Source organism: Erythranthe guttata, chromosome 2, assembly GCF_056151865.1.
Source record: "Erythranthe guttata isolate IM_541 chromosome 2, IM_541, whole genome shotgun sequence".
Lineage (NCBI taxonomy): Eukaryota > Viridiplantae > Streptophyta > Magnoliopsida > Lamiales > Phrymaceae > Erythranthe > Erythranthe guttata.
Window position 1 is genome coordinate 6558685 of NC_142534.1, and position 19735 is coordinate 6578419.

A 19735-nucleotide genomic window follows, 5' to 3' on the forward strand; every position below is an offset into this window, starting at 1 on the left:
TAAATGAGCCTTTGTTAAGTTAGCACAGGAATATAGTTAACCTCTTAGCTAGCCATTATTGAAATTTGTGCTTAATGATTTGTTCTTGATTGAAGCGTTGGAATACAGTAATGTAGTCCCGAATAATAGAATCGTAATACACGCGGAAGCTGTTTATGATTAAATTAGCATTCCAGATTAGTATTCCAAATTATTTGCTTGCATAATTGAAGAAATGGGGGATCAATAATCACATAGGGGAAGATAAAATCTTAGGCTTGTTTATTTTCGATAAACCTTCTTGTTAATTGCTTATTCTCTCTTACTTGCTCTTATTTTCTTTGTATAATTTAGTTAATCTTCTCTTAATTTGACTGTGTAAGGTGGGCTTGAAAATAGTTAGTAGAATCTAGCGCCTAGAATTACACAGTTTAATATTTTTCGTGGTATCGATACTCGAACTTTTAATCCATTATATTACTTGTACGATATGTGCACTGGCGTATATGTATTTTCATCAACAGATACAACCCTACCTTTTTTACGCTCGTCGTACCTTTTCACCAACATGAACTTGATGCATTATTTAGAAACCTTAATTGGGATCTCGTTGAAATGATAATCAAGTAAATGAGTATCTTTCCCGATTTGAATGACAAGGAGGTTGTGTAATTTTTGCAAGATCTTCAGGCGGAGCATGTGCATCAGTGGATGGGACTCATGGTCAAAGCTGGTTAGTTCATGTTTCTACTTGTTCATTTTTCATCTGTTCAGTTTTTACATTTTTCTGTTCGACTTCTGCATTTCCAACCAGCTCACCAAGGGGTTAACTAGAAGGAGGAATATAAATATGTTCAAATAAGTCAAAATGATAATGAGACTTATCTAGAAATACTCCTAACATGAATGAAGAGGTTAAAGAAGAACGAAAATGGGACATCTCCACAAAGAGGCGATGTTCCCAAAGACCACATTATAAGAGACACGGAGACGATGAGACACAGGATCATAACACCGACAACCCTTTTGAGTATTTCCATAGCAAAAGAAACAACAAAGTCTAGACCGAGTCTTGAGTTTGTTGTGGTCGTGTGATTGAAGAAGAACAACACAAGGCGAACCAAAAGAGCAAAGGTCATGACAATCTGGAGGTTTATCGAAAAGATTCTCATAAGGAGTCTTATTATGAATAATAGGACTTGACATACAATTGATAGCATGAACTGCATGAAGAAAAACTTCACCCTTCAAAGGTGCAAGAATCGTAGCAGAGTGAAGGAGATCACATACAGTGTCAAGGATATTACGAAGTTCTCGTTCGACCCAACCATTCTTTTTGAAAGGTTCCTAGACAATATAGGATTGTAAAATAGTATGAAAGGTATATTGTGTATATTTAAGGGCATTATCAGATATAAAAGTTTTAATATATTGAGAAAACTGGATTTCAACCATGTTTGCAAAATTGTTGTAAATAGACAATAATTCTGATCGAGATTCCATTGGATCATGGTAAATTGATTTGTGTATTCTTCACTCGTGGAGATAACTATTTATAAGAGGCGTAATAACAATCTAACTAGGACTTCTTATCTAAACATAATTTTATAATAATAGACATTCAAATATATACTAAACATAGTATATTTATTATATCATCTACATTAACTAAGGGTGAAGCTCAAATATGGAACATATTGGAGTAGACCTTTCCAAAGAATTACTATTATTTTTGGAAGTTCAAATATAATTCCAATTTTAGTTATTTCGGTCCAAATTACTTTCCCGTTCCAAAAGTTTTAGAAATTCTGAAATCACTCAACTTCTGAAATTTTGATAAGTCTCGAAATTTTTGGAAATTTTATAAACTTTCAGAAAATAAGATCAGATTTAAAAAAAAAAAAAATCAATACAACTAGTTTCACCAATTACTCATTGTGAATCTCGAAGAAAACTTAAAATTAAGTCATCTATATATTCCACATCTATCATAAATAATGATATAACCCAAATATAGTTTAAAACTCGGAATAGAGAAAGAAAGAACATATTCGAACTATCTAATTGAAAAGTTATAGAACGCAATCGAGAGAAATTAATTAGAGACTCGATTCCCACTTTCAACCTACGTCATTAATAACATATCATTCTTTTGCACGATATATTAAAGTAATGACTTGAATTACTAAAAAAAAAAAAAAAAAGTAATGTTTGGGGGTGGATATATAAATAATAATAATAATTATTATAATTATATTAATAATAATATAAGTAGGCCATTAAATTTGAATGTTTCGAATCTTTAGTCTTTAGTAGGCAACTCACATGTGCCATAAATGGGTGGGGCTGCCTCGAACATGACAGGCAAATATTGCTGCCAATTAATCAGCCTGTTTTTTCTCTTGGCTGATTTTGTCTATTTTCAAACTTGTGGGGCTTTTCCCTATCCCACCATTTTTCTTTTTTATTTATTTATTTATTTTTAATTTTTTCAAACGATGCGCAGGATAATATTTCAAAAATGAAAGTTAGAGAATTAGTAGAGAAAAAAAAGAAAAAAAATATATATAATTACAAATATGCCGCCTAGAATTCGTGTGTTGGTAACAACCTAACTGGAAAATAGGAGATTAAAAAAAAATGCGAGTGGATTAGAATTTTGCTTGCGAATTTACAAATTTATTTGAAGGATGGAAAATATGAGGTAAATTTTTTTTAAATGATTTAAAAAATTACGATTATTTGATTAAAGTTTTTAGGTTGATCTAGCGTTAATTACTTTTATATATAAGGTACTCTCGAGAGTTTTCTTTCAAGTATATCTCCCCTTTTAAACTAGAATAATTAACGAGCAATTTTTTTCCTCAACAAGTCTATGTTGGTATTATTAATTTAACATAAAGTGTTTGTAAATAACATAGTTGCTTTTTTTTTTTTTTTTCTTTTTATTATTATACAACTTAGGTGGTGTTTGCAAATGATTATTTAAAAGCAGAAGTTAGTGATTGTGATTTAGGTGGTGTTTGCAAATGCTTTTTGAAAGTGATTATGCGGTTTTTTTTGCTCATAATCTGTTTTTAGGTGTTTGCAAAACCAACTTTTGTTTTTGCTTCTCTTAAAATAATCTGCTTTAAGCTATTTTTTTAAAAGCACCCCTAACCCTGCTTTTTCAATTTTAGTTCATTTTCCGAAATATTTGCAAACACCCCCAACTTTTAGAAACAAGCACTTAAAACTAACTTAAATCACAATCACTAACTTCTGCTTTTAAATAATCATTTGCAAACACCACCTTAAGTTAGTTTTAAGTGTTTATTTCTAAAAGTTGGGGGTGTTTGCAAATATTTCGGAAAACGGACTAAAATCGAAAAAGCAGGGTTAGAGGTGCTTTTAAAAAAATAGCTTAAAACATATTATTTTAAGAGAAGTAAAAGCAAAAGTAGATTTTGCAAACACCTAAAAACAGATTATGAGCAAAAAAAAATCGCATAATCACTTTCAAAAAGCATTTGCAAACACCACCTTACTCCAACGTGGCCTAGCAGTTTTGCAAATGTTACAACTATGTTGGCTTTAATTTAACATAAGGTGTTTGTAAAGAATGTGACATTACAAGTAATTTAATTTATGTTCGCTCAATTTTAATTATGCAACTTACTTCAACGTGGCCTTGCAGTCATGCAAATGCTACAACTATCTTGTAGATGCTACAATTCATGGTACCCGATCACATATATAATCTACTTAAGTTTATTATCAAATAATATGAAACAATAAATTAATTACTTCTTTTTTTTTTGATAAATAATATATTAGTTACTTCAATTCAAATGGATTCTTTTAAAGTCATTTTTCTTTTTTTGACCGGTAAATAATTGCATCATCCATCATCCAAGAGTTTAATCCAAAAATAATATCAAATTAAAAGAAAAATTCTAATGAACATTTTCCAAATTAATTATATGTTTCCTATAAGCTAAGAAAGCCTTTCATGTATCAATCTTCAGAAAGGGGCTCTATAAAATTGTTTTTTTTGTATTAATTTATGAGTTATTTCATATTATAAACTTGATTATATCTTAGTTTTGTGCATTACCTTTTCAATAGTTATTTTTCCTTTGCATTTTATCTTAAATTTTAAATTTCAATAGTTTTTTTTGTCAACAATAAACGTACAAATTTCAAGAAACAAAAACAAAAAAATAGTTCTAATTTCTTCATTTTTTTTATTAATTTGCAGTGGGACAACTATAGATTAGAGTTTCTTTTAAAAAAAAGTATATAGAAACTTTTGGAATATTCTGTATTTTAGAGACTCGACCACAATTGGTATTTTTTTTTCTATTTTTTTTTTTTTTCTAAAATAAAAATCTCTAAAGTAAAGAAACATGTGGAGTATAGAGCCTCCACATGAGATGCCCTAATAAAGCATTGAACAAGTTAATAGATAATTACGAATTAGTTAATATAGGGGTGAAAGTCGGATGGATCGGATCGGAATTAGCCTTTTCGGAAAATTTCCAAAAAAAATCGGAAGTACAAAATCGATTCCAATTCCAATTCCAAAAATTTCGGAATCTAAAAATTCATTCCAATTCCAAAAGACCCGGAAATTTCGGAATTTCGGAAAAAAATCGGAAATCACATAAGCTTTAAAATTTCAAAACTTAGCCAAATTTTCTAGGATGTTCATATTTTTAAAAAAGTAAGAACATCCACATCGATAAAAGTAAAACTAATAATTACTAAATTTCAGTTCAAAAAAATAAATAAATATAAACACAACATAATATCCAATAAAACTTTTAACAACAATTCATTATGTCAAAATCCTAAAACAAAACTTATAGGCGTATTGTTTTGGAAAATAAGTATAATATAAAATATATTATTTATAGGTGTACTTTTCGGAAAAAAATCGGAAATAATATCGGAATTAAATCGGATCGGAAATCGGAAATTCCAAATATATTTTATATAATTCCAATTCCAATCCAAAAAAATCGGAAAAATTCGGAAATCGGAATTTCGGAAGTCGGAATGAAAAAAGTTGTTCCAAAATCGGAACTTTTCGGATCGGAACCGGCGGAAATTGGAAATTCTGTTCCAACTTGCACCCCTAAGTTAATATCAACAATTTAATAACGTAAAAATCCACCCTATATTAGTTGGCAATTTGGCTTTTTCCAATTTCATAAAAGATAAAACAATTCAAAGTCAAAGAAAGATAATTCGAGAAAAAGAAATAATTAAAACGCAGGCAAATTTATACACATTATAAAATACACGAATATTTTAAACCTTCTAATTAATTCTAACATAAACCTTAATTACTATTACTATAATTCATTCCCAAAAATAATTTTGAAAGCAAATAAAAAAAAAGAAAAAAAGAAAAAAGAAAGAACCACCTAAGAACTAAAATTGACTCACGAGCTGCCGGCTGCGGCAGCGGCGGCGGCTGTAACCGTACCGCCGCCATTTAGTAGAGCCGTGATGAAAGTCAAAGCTTTGACTTGCATTTCCAGAGCCGCAATATAATCAGTTGTTTCTTCTAGAAGGTTCGGCAGCTTCAGCTTCCGGCAGCCGGGAACCAATCGGCTCAAGGCCTTCACTTTCCTCCGCAACGGCGGCAGCTCGTTGCGACCGGCCGGTTTATTTCTCCGGCAATCGGCGGCGGCCGGTTTAGCCGCCCTTTTGTGCTTCTTGTTGATGTGGGCGAGGCGGAGGCTGAGGCGGCGCGTGAGGATGGCTCTGCTCCAGCGTGTTTTGCCGCGGGCGGAGGAGGCGAGCACCCGGTCGGCGGCGTCGCGGACGGCGCTGCTGGTGGCCTGGGCGGATTCAGGGCGGCGGAGGTGGCGAAGGGCGTCGATGAGCTTCGACGAATAGATCTGTTGCTCGACTTCAGTTCGCCATTTCGGCGGCCCGCCGGCTTCTGTGGGAGCTCCTCCGGCGCCGGCTGGGTGTTCCGGCTCAATTTTTCTACGCTTGCGCGATAGGTCGGAATTCCCGTCTGGATTATTCGACACCGAAGAGGATTCCGCCATAGTTGTATTATTCCTTTTGTTCTTGCCAAATCCGAAACTGACTGAGAAAAGTCAATAAAACATAAATAAAGAAGAAGCAAAAACTAATTAAATAAATAAAAGAATTATTACTAGAGAGAGAGAGAGAGAGAGAGAGAGAGATACCTGATTGATGAATCTGAAAAAGAACTCCGGGAGAGAGGCAAAAGGGTGCCTCACCTGCAAGAAAGGATTGAGAAAAGGGTGGGGATTCGGGAGAGAGAGAGAGAGAGAGAGAGAAAGAGATAATTTGGGTGTATATGAGAAGAGAGGAGAAAATGAAATAGGAAATGGTTTAGTAAGAGAGAGAAAGAGGAGAGAGAGAGAGGGAGAGTAGTGGTGTAGTGGAGCACTAGTTGAGGTAGAGGGGGAGGAAACGACAAGACACGCGTCTTTTGTCTATTCATGAATTGAATGCACTGCCACGATACACTTTTTTCCCTCTCTCGTTTTCAAGGGCCGAGGTAATACCACCATTACACCACATCATCACTATTTGTTTTTACTTTTATTATTACTAGTAATTGTACCCGTGCGATGCACGGGACAACAAATTGCATTGTTTTGATGTTGTAAGAATATAAACAAACGTTTGATGTATCGTATGATCAAAATTCTATTATACTGGAACATGATTAAGTATACTACACAAAAAAAAAAGGACATAACTTTACTGTTGAATAATTTTCTAAATGAATTGAATAAGCTAATACCAGTAGATTGAAAATTTAAACCAAAAAAAAATCATCAATTATGTCTTTCATGTTGAGCTTAAAAGTAATTAGATTTAATAACTAAGTTAACATAATCAAAAGTAAACTATCGACAACATACCATCGTAAAAGGCCATCTATACATCTTGCATCGGAACTAAGCCCTTCTCCACTGCCTCATTTTAAGGCTGTTTTGCCTATGGAATTAACAATTGGAAAATTAAGAAACAAAAATAAATACAAACAATAAATTAAATATCGCATACAAACAATAAGTCTTGAAGGTCGATTTCCAATAGCTTGTGGGTCCGCCCATTTTTGGTTAATTTTCTCAAATCATCCCTTTTAATAACATGTCCAATAACATATAAAATGAAATAATTGTTATACATAAAATTTGAAAACTTTGGTATAAATTAATGAAACACATAATTTAACAAAACGAAATTACCTATAAGCCATGATGGAAAAAGATGTAAACTAATTGCCACACAGTCGATAGGATGAAGAAGAAGATAAGAAACAAAATCTAAACTCGGGTTACCAAAAGAAGAAGCCTTAGGTAGGGAAGAAATAAAATTCAAATATTGCAGACATTCTGTAAAACGATGTCACAAAATCCGCTAGAGATGAAAATCAGATTTATTTACCCTTTTTTGTAAAAATCGAAAATCAGATTATTATAAATAATATCTAGGAGAATTTGATGAAAATCGATAATAATATTTAAAATAATATTTAGGAGATAAAAATTTGATAAAAAAATCAAAAAATAATATTTAGGAGATAAAAATCTGATAAAAATCAAAAATAAAATTTAAAATAATAGTTAGGAGATAAAAATTTGATAAAAAATCAAAAATAATATTTCAAATAATGTTAATGAGATAAAAGTTGATAAAATATGAAAATAATAATTAGAATAATAATTAGGATATAAAATATGATTAAAATCATTCCGTAATAACTCCAATTCCACATTCATACCACTCCTCGGTATTATATTGAACCATATAGGTTTCCTTGATTGCTTCAAGCGTATATTAACCAAACTGATGAATTGTATTATAAAGATGTTTAGGTATGTTTCTACATAAATAATCTTTAGCGCATATAAGATCCTTTCCAATAAATAGTTTGATTAAGCTAGGGTGTCTCAATAAGAAGTTGAAAATTATATTTAAAATTATTTAGGAGATATAAATTTGATAAAAAAATATATGATTTATAATAATATTTAGGAGATAAAATTTTGATAAAAATAAAAAATAATATTTAGGAGAAAAAAATCTGATAAAAATAAAAAATAATATTTAAAATAATATTTAGGGGATACAAATATGATAAAATTCGAAAATAATATTTAAAATAATATTAAGGAGATAAAAATTTGATAAAAATTGAAAAAAAATTACAAATATGACATTAGGGTTTCTTAGGGTTGCCCTAGCGTTTCTTTCTTTTATATATAAGGTATCTAGGAGATAAAAAATTGATGAAAATCGATAATAATATTTAAAATAATATTTAAGAGATAAAAATTTGATAAAAAATAAAAAAAATAATATTTAGGAGATAAAAATCTGATAAAAATCGAAAATAAAATTTGATAAAAATCGAAAATAATATTTCAAATAATGTTAATGAGATAAAAGTTGATAAAATACGAAAATAATAATTAGAATAATATTTAGGAGATAAAATATGATTAAAATCAAAATTATTATTTAAAATAATATTTAGGAGATAAAAATTTGATAAAAATCGAAAATAATATTTAGGAGACAATAATCTGATAAAAAAAATAATATTTAGGAGATAAAAAACTAATAAAAACATGGTAAAACTCGAAATGAATATTTAAAATATTATTTAGGAGATATAAATTTGATAAAATTCGAAAATAATATTTAGGAGATAAAAATCTGCTAAAAGTTGAAAATTATATTTAAAATTATAGTTAGGAGATATAAATTTGATAAAATTAAAAAAATATTATTTATAATAATATTTAGGAGATAAAAATAAACAATAATATTTAGGAGACAAAAATCTGATAAAAATAAAAAATAATATTTAAAATAATATTTAGGGGATACAAATATGATAAAATTCGAAAATAATATTTAAAATAATATTAAGGAGATAAAAATTTGATAAAAATTGAAAAAAAAATACAAATATGACATTAGGGTTTCTTAGGATTGCCCTAGCGTTTCTTTATTTTATATATAAGATATCTAGGAGATAAAAAATTGATGAAAATCGATAATAATATTTAAAATAATATTTAGGGGATACAAATATGATAAAATTCGAAAATAATATTTAAAATAATATTAAGGAGATAAAAATTTGATAAAAATTGAAAAAAAAATACAAATATGACATTAGGGTTTCTTAGGGTTGCCCTAGCGTTTCTTTATTTTATATATAAGATATATAAGATATCTAGGAGATAAAAAATTGATGAAAATCGATAATAATATTTAAAATAATATTTAAGAGATAAAAATTTGATAAAAAATCAAAAAATAATATTTAGGAGATAAAAATCGAAAATAAAATTTAAAATAATAGTTAGGAAATAAAAATTTGATAAAAATCGAAAATAGTATTTCAAATAATGTTAATGAGATAAAAGTTGATAAAATACGAAAATGATAATTAGAATAATATTTAGGAGATAAAATATGATTAAAATCAAAATTATTATTTAAAATAATATTTCGGAGATAAACATTTGATAAAAATCGAAAATAATATTTAGGAGACAATAATCTGATAAAAAAAATTAATATTTAGGAGATAAAAAACTAATAAAAACATGATAAAACTCGAAAAAAATATTTAAAATATTATTTAGGAGATATAAATTTGATAAAATTCGAAAATAATATTTAGGAGATAAAAATCTGCTAAAAGTTGAAAATTATATTTAAAATTATAGTTAGGAGATATAAATTTGATAAAATTAAAAAAATATTATTTATAATAATATTTAGGAGATAAAAATAAAAAATAATATTTAGGAGACAAAAATCTGATAAAAATAAAAAATAATATTTAGGGGATACAAATATGATAAAATTCAAAAATAATATTTAAAATAATATTAAGGAGATAAAAATTTGATAAAAATTGAAAAAAAAAATACAAATATGACATTAGGGTTTCTTAGGGTTGCCCTAGCGTTTCTTTCTTTTATATATAAGATTTTACTACTACTATATTGTAATGATAAATATACTTCTAATATATTCCTCTATTATCATATTCATGGACTTGATTTTTTTTAATATATTGCTTATCCAAAGATTTCTACCCAATGGTAATGGTAGGTTATCAAATATATTTAGGGCTAATTACAGATCATCTCAGGAGTATGTGGTTGGTAACACTTTCCCTCTAATGTTACTGAAGTAACACTTATCTCCCTCGTTACTAAGTTTGCTGATTCGGCATTGTTTTTTTATGCATTTATAATTTTTGTGTATTTTCTTTCGATAATACTCCTTCAAGCTTCATCCATCTTGTAAGAGATAATACAGAATATATTGTCTTCGCACAAATTTTCAAAACCAAATTCACAATAGAGAAACATATTGAAGCAAAAAGTATTCATAAAACTTATTTATTACATTTATAATTTTTATTAAACTTATGAGACGAGTCTTCTGGTTCACAATCTCATTTAAGCTATGAGACGAGTCTTATGGCTCCCAATCACGTTTGAATTATGAGATGAGTCTTCTGGCTCTCAATCTCATTTGAGCTATGCGACTAGACTTCTGACTTCCTATATCATTTGAGCTATGACACGAGTCTTCTGGCTCAAAACCTCATTTATTTCTTTGTTTGTACTCATTTATATCCCATGGATAAATTCAAGGAGGTGTAGGAACTACTGATCTCTACCTCTTTATTTTATCAATGAATCAAACTCAGATCGGATTGATTTTCTAATGTCGGCTCCACGTCATCCATTTGTTTACACTTATTAATTGATCGAGATTTTATCTCATCACTCAATATAAGTACAATATATACTGCGCAAGCAAGTATGTCATCGATGATAATTTTAGTTCGATACCACATCTCATTCATGCATGAATAACTAACCAAGATTTTTCTATTCTCGAAAATGCATATTGACGTCGAGGCATTCCCCGACTTCGTCTCCTGGACGAATCCATATTCCATAGTTATTTCATGAGATGGATTAGGTGGGATCCCATTGGTTCCAGGGCTAACAAGATTCCATTGTTGGGTTTATCCACTTTCGGGTGTGAGAATTCTTTGATTCCATTTCTCTCCCTCTCTTTTGGGCAGGGAGGCAAGACCGGGTAGCATGGATTGGTGGCCTACCCCTAGGACCTCTATCCTTGCAGGCTTACTTGAGATATCGTCATTTTTTTTTTAAATCAGAGAACGAATCTGACATTATTCGTTACACACGATTTCATGTTGTTCTTCGGGAACATTAGTATGGTTGTTCTTTGCATATTTATTAATCGTCCCACACGACTTTACGCAGTACTTCGAGAACGCTAGTGTGGACGTTACATGCAGATCTATATGGTCATCCTACATGACTTCATGCTGTTCTTTAGGAATGTTAGTTTGGATGCTCTATTAATTCATATATCAATTCTCTAATTTAGAGGATCTTGACTTTACGCCATTCTTCAGGAACGTTAGTCTGGATGTTCTTTCGTCCCTCTAACTGCGGGAAGACGGTCTCATCGAAGTGACAGTCCGCAATATGAGCTGTAAAGAATCGCCTATCTAAGGTTTTAAATATTTGTTATAGATGGTGATACATAGTCCACATCATGGTTATCTGATCGTAAATATCTCGTATTGTTTTGCTCCACATCTTGTACCGTATCGTTTACCATGAGATATTTAACCATCTACTAAAATGGTTTATATATATATATATATATATATATATATATATATATATATATATATATATATATATATATATATATATATATATATATATATATATATATATATATATAATAAAAATATTATAAACATGTAAATTTTTAAATTTTAAATTCAAACACTAATTAAAAAATAAGTTCAAAATCCAAATTCAAGTTTCAACATCAAATTATAAAATATGAAAAAAATCATAATTGTTCATTAAATAACATCAATCGAAGTTCAAATTCAAATCCCTAATTTATAAACTAATCCATCACTCGAAATCTTGAAGATCAATATTAGTTAAATCTTCCTCATCCACCATTTTCAAACGATTGTCTGCATCTTCATCTTTATCAATCTCTTCAACTTCATCAACTCGAACTTTGGTCTTTCCCGTTCTTCTCTTATCAGTCTCAAACTTGGATATATATATATATATATATATATATATATATATATATATATATATATATATATATATATATATATATATATATATATATATATATATATATATATATATATATATATATATATATATATATATATATATATATATATATATATATATATATATATATATATATATATATATATACATCAAATAATAGTAAATGATAGTATGGATCATAAGCTTCTCCCTTCTCTGCTCGAATTTTTTGCCGCGCATCAAGTTGGAGATTGTATTGACGCAGAATGGAAGCACGGTAAATAATTAATTTCTACGAATTAATCCTATAGAACACGATAATTCAGGAGTCCACCAGATAATTGAAAGAAAAATCAGAAATTTTATTGATAATTAAAGATGCTGAAAAATAAACATTTGAGCAACTATTTATACTAAAGAAAACGAAAAACCCTAATCGAACTAGGAAAACGAGATAATTACCAAAACAAAAAAAATGAAATAACTCCTAAACCTAGTAGAAAACCGAAAATTGGGAACATCCCAACTTGCGGATTTCAAATCCGAATTTTCTAGAATTAATTATGAATTATTTAAAATTTTCCTAAAATAGGAAAAACGTCGTTTTGAAGGCCTAAACAACCTCGAAACGCCAAAATCCATCGCACTTCACGGCATAGCTGTGAGTTTAGCTCCCCTCGTCGTTCCGGTTCGGAAAAACTTGGCCTCACACAATTCCGCCTCCGCCACCTCTGCATCAATCCCCTCTTCTTCGAAAGAGCTCGACCTCGAGCTTGTATCGGGATAAAGTGGAGTATCCTCCTGATACTCGTGCAAGTCTGAAATGTTGAAAGTCTTCGAAATACCCATGTGAACCGGGAGGTCGATTACGTAAGCATTATCATTAATTTTCTGAAGAACTTTGAACGGTCCATACTTCTTTGGCTTGAGCTTGATATATGTTCCCACCGGGAATCGTTCCTTCCAAAGGAATACCATGACATCGTCCCCTCATCAAAAGTCTTCAGCCTGCGATGCTGGTCCGCAGCAGCTTTATACTTGGCATTCTTTTGCTTGAGCCTCTCCTTAACCTCCGCTTGCACGTCTCGCACTGCATTAGCCAATCGCTCCGCTGCCATACTTTTAGGTGCTCTTGAGGGAGGCGTATCAAATCCACTGCATGTTTCGGAGCTGCTCTATAAACCAACGCGAAAGGGGACATTCCAGTGGCACTATGCACAACGCTATTATAGGCAAATTCCGCCTGTGGTAAAGCATGATCCCATTGCCTCGGGCGATCGCCACAATATCAAATTTCTCAAAGTTCGATTAGTCACCTCCTTTTGCCCATCAGTTTGCGGATGCGCTGTGGTGCTTCTCTTGAGGGAGGTGTCAAACATCTTCCAAAGGACAAGCCAAAAGAGGCTAAGGAACTTCACGTCTCGATTGGATGTGATGGTCTTCGGTACGCCGTGTAAACGAACTACTTCTCGAAAGAACAGTCTCGCAATATGAGACGCATCAGAAGTCTTTCGGCACGGAATGAAGTGAGTCATCTTGGAAAACTTATCAACCACCACGAAAACCGAATCAACTCCTCGCTGGATCCGCGGTAAACCCAACACAAAATCCATCGACAGATCTTCCCACATACCACTTGGGACCGGGAGAGGTGTATACAGCCCCGTATTTTAAGACCGACCCTTCAAAACTTGTCAAACATAGCACTTCGCAGCCACCTTACCAACATCTTGCTTAAGTTGAGGCCAATAAAACCGCTCATCGACGCTGCTCGTCGTCTTGTCTCGTCCCAAATGACCGCTTAGCCTGCTCGCATGTAGATCCACAATTAACTTCTCGCGAAGAGAAGTCCTCAGAATGCACAGCTCGTTACCTCTAAACATAAATCCCTCATTAATATAGTAATCATCCATCGGCTGTTGCCCAACACACTTGGACCATATCTCTCCAAAATCCTCATCTCCCTCGTACAGGCTCCTTCAAACACTCCAATCCGACCATTTTTTCACTAAGAGTGGTAAGTAATGCAGCTCGCCGACTTAGTGCGTCCACGATATGGTTCATGATCCCACTCCGATGCTTGATGACAAACGGAAACTTGTGCAGCAAATTCGTCCACCTTACATGCACGTTGTCGACATTCATCTAACTATTCAGAAACTTCAAAGCTTGTTGGTCGGTGTATAGCACGAACTCCCGCTGTATCAGATAGTGCTCCCACTGTTTCAAAGCCCCGACTACCACATAAAATTCTTGATCGTAAGTACTCCACTTCCTTCGTGTGTCACTCAATTTCTCGCTGAAGAAAGCCACCGTACGCCTTTCCTTGGACAAAACAACTCCAACGCCTACTCCACTGACGTCACATTCCACTTCAAACACCTTCTCGAAACTAGGCAATGCTAAGACAGGTGCATTACTTAATTTCATCTTGATCACTGCAAAACTCTGATCTGCCTCGTCACCCCACATAAACTTTCCCTTTTTCATACATTGAGTAGTTGGTGCCATGATGGTGCTGAAATTCCGAATGAACCGTCGGTAGAATGTCCCCAACCCATGGAAACTCCTGACTTCCGAAACATTCTTAGGCGTGGGCCACTCACGAATCGCCCGAACCTTCTCATCATCGACATGAATTCCTTCAACCCCAACTATAAATCCTAAGAACAGTAATCGACTAGCCATGAAAGTTTACTTCTTCAAATTGATAAATAGCTGATTATCCCTTAAACCAGTTAAGACCTCACGCAGGTGTCCTATATGCTCGTCTTCGTGTTTGCTATAAATCAGAATATCATCGAAATACACAACGACAAATTTTCGGAAAATGGTCGTAATACCTGATTCATCACGTGTATGAAAGTGCTGGGCGCATTCGACAATCCAAACGGCATCACCAACCATTCGTACAATCCATCTTTTCTGTTGAACGATGTCTTCCACTCGTCCCCGGGTCTAATCCAAATCTGATGATACCCACTCTGAAGATCAATTTTTGATAACAGCTTCGCAACTTCCAACATATCCAACATATCGTCAAGCCGCGGAATGGGAAAACGATTCTTTATGGTGATTCGATTTATTGCTCTACTATCAACACACATCATCCAGCTGCCATCCTTCTTCTTCACTAGTAGCACAGGCACCGCACACGGGCTCATACTCTATCTCATAAACCCCTTTTTCAGCAGCTCCTCCACATTCTCTCGCAAAACCTCACATTATTGCGGATTCATCCGATAATGTGGCAGATTTGACAGGCTAGCACCGGGCACTAAATCAATCTGGTGCTGAACGTCTCTCATAGGCGGCAGCGAATCCGAAAGGTCATCGGACATCAACTCATCAAACTCCGTAAGCAACGGTTGCACATTCTCAGGAATTTCGATGGTTTGTTTCTGAACTTCTTCTTCCTTTTGAATCCCCAAAGACCTCGTCATCGTCACGTACACTTCAGCTGCTAATTCGACATCTTTTATGAATTCGCTCTCAGATTGAAAGACCACAAAAACTGGTTCTATTCCCACTATCCTGGCAAGCTTGACCGTCGACTCCGGTCGGGGTAACATCACAATCTTGCGCCCACCCCACTCAAATATGCATGAGTTTTCTCTCCCCTGATAGGTCATATTAACATCGAACTGCCAAGGCCGACCGAGTAGTACGTGGCTAGCATCCATGTCTATCACGTCGCATGTTAACTCATTGGCATAGTTCATTCCAATTGAGATAGGCACACGGCACACTTCTGTCACTTTAACCGTTGGCCCTCTCTGAACCCACCCAATAGTGTAAGGGACTGGATGTTTTTCCACATGTAACTTCAAATAATCAACTAATCTTATCGCAACAAAATTTTTGCAACTACCATTGTCAACTATCAGGTGGCACACACTCTTATTAACTGAGCACTTAGAACGAATATGCTATTTCGCTGGTTTTGTTGTATCACTGTGCAAAGAACTCGATGTACCACACAGTTAACTTGCTCTCCATCCTCTTGACTATGATATTCTGCCGTATCCTCTTCTCCTTGAAAAATGTCTTCATCATAACCTTCCTGATCACTCTCGCCTCTCTGCTCCGACCCATCTACTAAGATCACGGGTCTCCTCTCAAGGCATTCATTGGAACGATGTCCATATTTGTGACACCTAAAACAGTTTTCATGGACTGGTCTCGCATAAGGATTGTTTGTTCGAGGCTGAACGGGCGTGCTCGAACTAACTACTGGCACCGGCTCTCGTCTGGATCTGTGGTGCCCGTGTTGGTGGGGCAACAAGATTAGGGTTTTAGGATACAAACTTACCCCTATCAACCGGCGGTGGGGCATAATTTGGCGGTCTACGATAATTATTCGCATTGTTCCGTCGCTCAAATTCTACTGCTCGCAACGCCATACTCTGAGCATCCTGAATGGTATAAACTGGCTGCAAAGCTATTCGGTCAGGGATATTAGCTTTCAACCCGTTCAGATACCTGGCCACTTGCTGGTTCTCCGACTCCCGTAAATTATTTCGATCTGCTAGTTTCAGAAATTCTGTACCGTATTCGTGTATAGACCTGCTACCCTTCGAACAATTATGGTATAAATTATATAAGTGTTGTTTGTAGTCGGGCGGTAGGAATCGATCATGAAGAAGAGTCCTCCTTCAAGAATGCACTGGGCCCTTCCCTTGTCGAGTCCGTGATCGCTGAAACTGGTCCCACCATACAGCCGCACCATCTTTCAACTTGTACGCAACCATCTTGACCATCCTGTCGGGTGGGGTGTTCATTACATCAAAAGCGCTCTCCACTTCGACCACCCAATCTTGAAAATCCTCTATGGGGAGGTTTCCATGGAAATATGGGATCTCAGCCCTTGTCGGATAATCGTCGTACTGCCTTTGTCTATGTCTAGGTTGATTTTCGTCGATTATCGCTCTGTCGTTCTCATCCAAGTCTTCATCACTGTCCTGGTGAAGACATGGTTGGTCACGAATCTGATTCCTAACATGCGCGCCTCGGGCTAATTCCCCAGCGTGCGCTACATTAGGTTCGCCCCTCCTGTTGTTGCCATTGAGGGCAATTCCCTCTAGCAAGTGCCAAAGTTGCCGCAGCTTACCTCGAACCTCTACTAGAAATTCTTTCATAGCCCGTTGATTTTCTACTCGAGCGAGTTCGACCGCCGCCTGAATATTATCAACATCGAAGTCATCGCCATCGCGGTTGTCATCTTCATGATTCACGCCTCTCGCCATCTAACCAGGAAAAAAACCTCGTTACTGATGCCAACTAACGCAGAATGGAAGCACGGAAAAGAATTAATTTCTACGAATTAATCCTATAGAACACGATAATTCTGGAGGCCACCAGATAATTGAAAGAAAACTCAGAAATTTTATTGATAATTAAAGATGCGGAAAAATAAACTTTAGAGCAACAATTTATACTAAAGAAAACGAAAAACCCTAATCAACTTGGAAAACGAGAAAATTACCAAAAAAACGAAAAAAAAAAACGAAATAACTCCCAAACCTAGTAGAATACCAAAAATTGGGAACATCCCAACTTGCGGATTTCAAATCCGAATTTTCTAAAATTAATTATGAATTATTTAAATTTTTCCTAAAATAGCAAAAACGTTGTTTTGAAGGCCTAAACGACCTCGAAACGCCAAAATCCACCGCACGTTACGGCGTAGCCATGGGTTTAGCTCCCCTCGTCGTTCTGGTTGGGAAATCTTTGGCCCCACACAATTCCACCTCTGCCACCCCTGCATCAGTTATTCCAAGCGGTTTCTTCTTTTTGTATGCACTTATTTAAATGTACTCCAATTCCTCTCATATTTGATAGCACCACATGTAAGACTCAAAATTCTCATAGCAATCTTTTGAAACTCCTTTACTTCTCTACCATAACTTTCCCACCAAAGAGTTATGAAAACAAAAATTAACATAAAATATAATTAGAACATGAAATATATTTAGTAAGTATATAGTAATAATTAATTAAGAAACTACAATTCTTAAAAGTAAAACCATAAGAAAAAAAATACGAGGTTGTTTTTTGTCCTAAGTTTTCTTAGCCATTTTTAATCCAAATAGTCCGTATGCTCTTTTGAATTTTTCAAATTGTGAATCAATCAAAATTCTTGTCCTAGTATAATCCGTAATCATCATCTCAATGGTTTTATGTAAACCATATATAATGTTATTTTTTCGCTCGAACCCTTCAGCATAATGAAACCTAATAAAAATAAAATAAATTAATAACAAACAGTTATTTATGAAATTCAAATTTAACAAAAAGAAATAAAAAAATTATTACTTAGGATTAAGATAATATGCCGCCGCATGAAGTGGTCTATGAAGTTGCCGGTTCCAACGGGGATCAATTATTTCCCATATCTTCTTATACCCCGACTCAATATTATTGAAGTTGTGAGATATTTAATCTTTGGCTCTATCCGTTGCTTCATAAATATAAGGCATTGCTGGTTGTGAGTCACCAACTACAAGCCTCGATACTTTAACAATTGGACTCACACTTCGTAAACAATATTTGATAGAACTCCAAAATTTGGCATTGCACGAAACAAGTTCCACTGCTTATTTACCATCATGCTTACGAGCATAAGAACTTGAAGTTCATTCTTCTGAAACGAATATGGACTTAAGAGCACTTTTTTGATTCAAGATGAAACTTAAAGTAAGAAAAGAAGTTGCAAACCTTGTTACAGTCGGTCTTGCAAATTCCCTTCCTTGAGAATAATCTATGAATAATGTTAGAACCCATTGATGCCTATATATGTAAGTGGTGATCCTTTTGGCGATGTAATGGTGGAATGGAAGATCGGAATTTTACCAATATCTTCAAGCACTAAGTCAAGGCAATGGGCGGCACAAGGAGACCAACATAAGCTCGTGTACTTCTCTTCCAACTTCTCCCTAACAGACACAAGATTAGAAGCACCATCAGTTACAACTTCAACAACATTTTCAACCCCAATTTCTAAAATCATATAAGTGAAACATTTTTTTACCATCCTTGATCACATTAATAGTATCGATGGATTTTAAAAAATACCGTGCCACTTTGACTATTGACTAGAAAGTGAGTGATTGATCGAGATTTTCGTGGGTCCAACCATCGCACATGAATGTGCATCCCCATCTTTTTCATTCATCTGTATATTTCTCCATGGAGTTTTTGACATGTTTAACTACATCCCTAAGGTAAGAAACTCTTACCTCATTATAAGAAAGAGGCTTCAAACCTTTACCATATTCCCCATCCGACTTTAATATTTGAGTAAATAAGGGGCTTCTCACCAAGTTGAAAGGTAGAGCATTACCGTATATGCATCTATATATGTCAAGAATCACTAACTCTCTATCTTTCAGTGCTCCATTCATCGTTGTTTGTTTCAAAATAGCTCCATTTTTAGAGAAAATGGATGTAATCCTCCTCTTTCTTTGCTAACATCTTCGACTATTTCTTCATCCAAAAATTCAAGATTATTTGCCTCATTCTTCATTTTTTTGCTATTTTAGCAAATATTTCTCTTACATCATCTGGAACCTTTTCACAAATGGTACACTCATTACGTAATCCGACAA

The 19735-nt window shown here is 33.7% G+C and overlaps 1 protein-coding gene and 2 pseudogenes across 1 annotated transcript; all 3 read right to left on the minus strand.

The window, feature by feature from the left end:
* Positions 1-5210: 5210 nt before the first annotated feature.
* Positions 5211-6379, minus strand: LOC105977482 (transcription factor bHLH149). The gene is made up of 2 exons (XM_013002789.2): positions 6171-6379; positions 5211-6067 (listed from the first exon to the last, which is right to left on the minus strand). Exon 2 carries the CDS (start codon positions 6024-6026, stop codon positions 5409-5411), a length of 618 nt encoding a protein of 205 aa, XP_012858243.2. The 5' UTR covers positions 6027-6067; positions 6171-6379; the 3' UTR covers positions 5211-5408.
* An 8443-nt stretch (positions 6380-14822) lies between these two features.
* LOC105977284 (uncharacterized) lies at positions 14823-17374 on the minus strand (annotated as a pseudogene).
* A 524-nt stretch (positions 17375-17898) lies between these two features.
* Positions 17899-19270, minus strand: LOC148772211 (uncharacterized; annotated as a pseudogene).
* Positions 19271-19735: the final 465 nt, after the last annotated feature.

Bases quoted from the DNA above. Each gene is read 5' to 3' on its own strand.
- LOC105977482 (XM_013002789.2), bottom strand. From the start codon at position 6,026: ATGGCGGAATCCTCTTCGGTGTCGAATAATCCAGACGGGAATTCCGAC.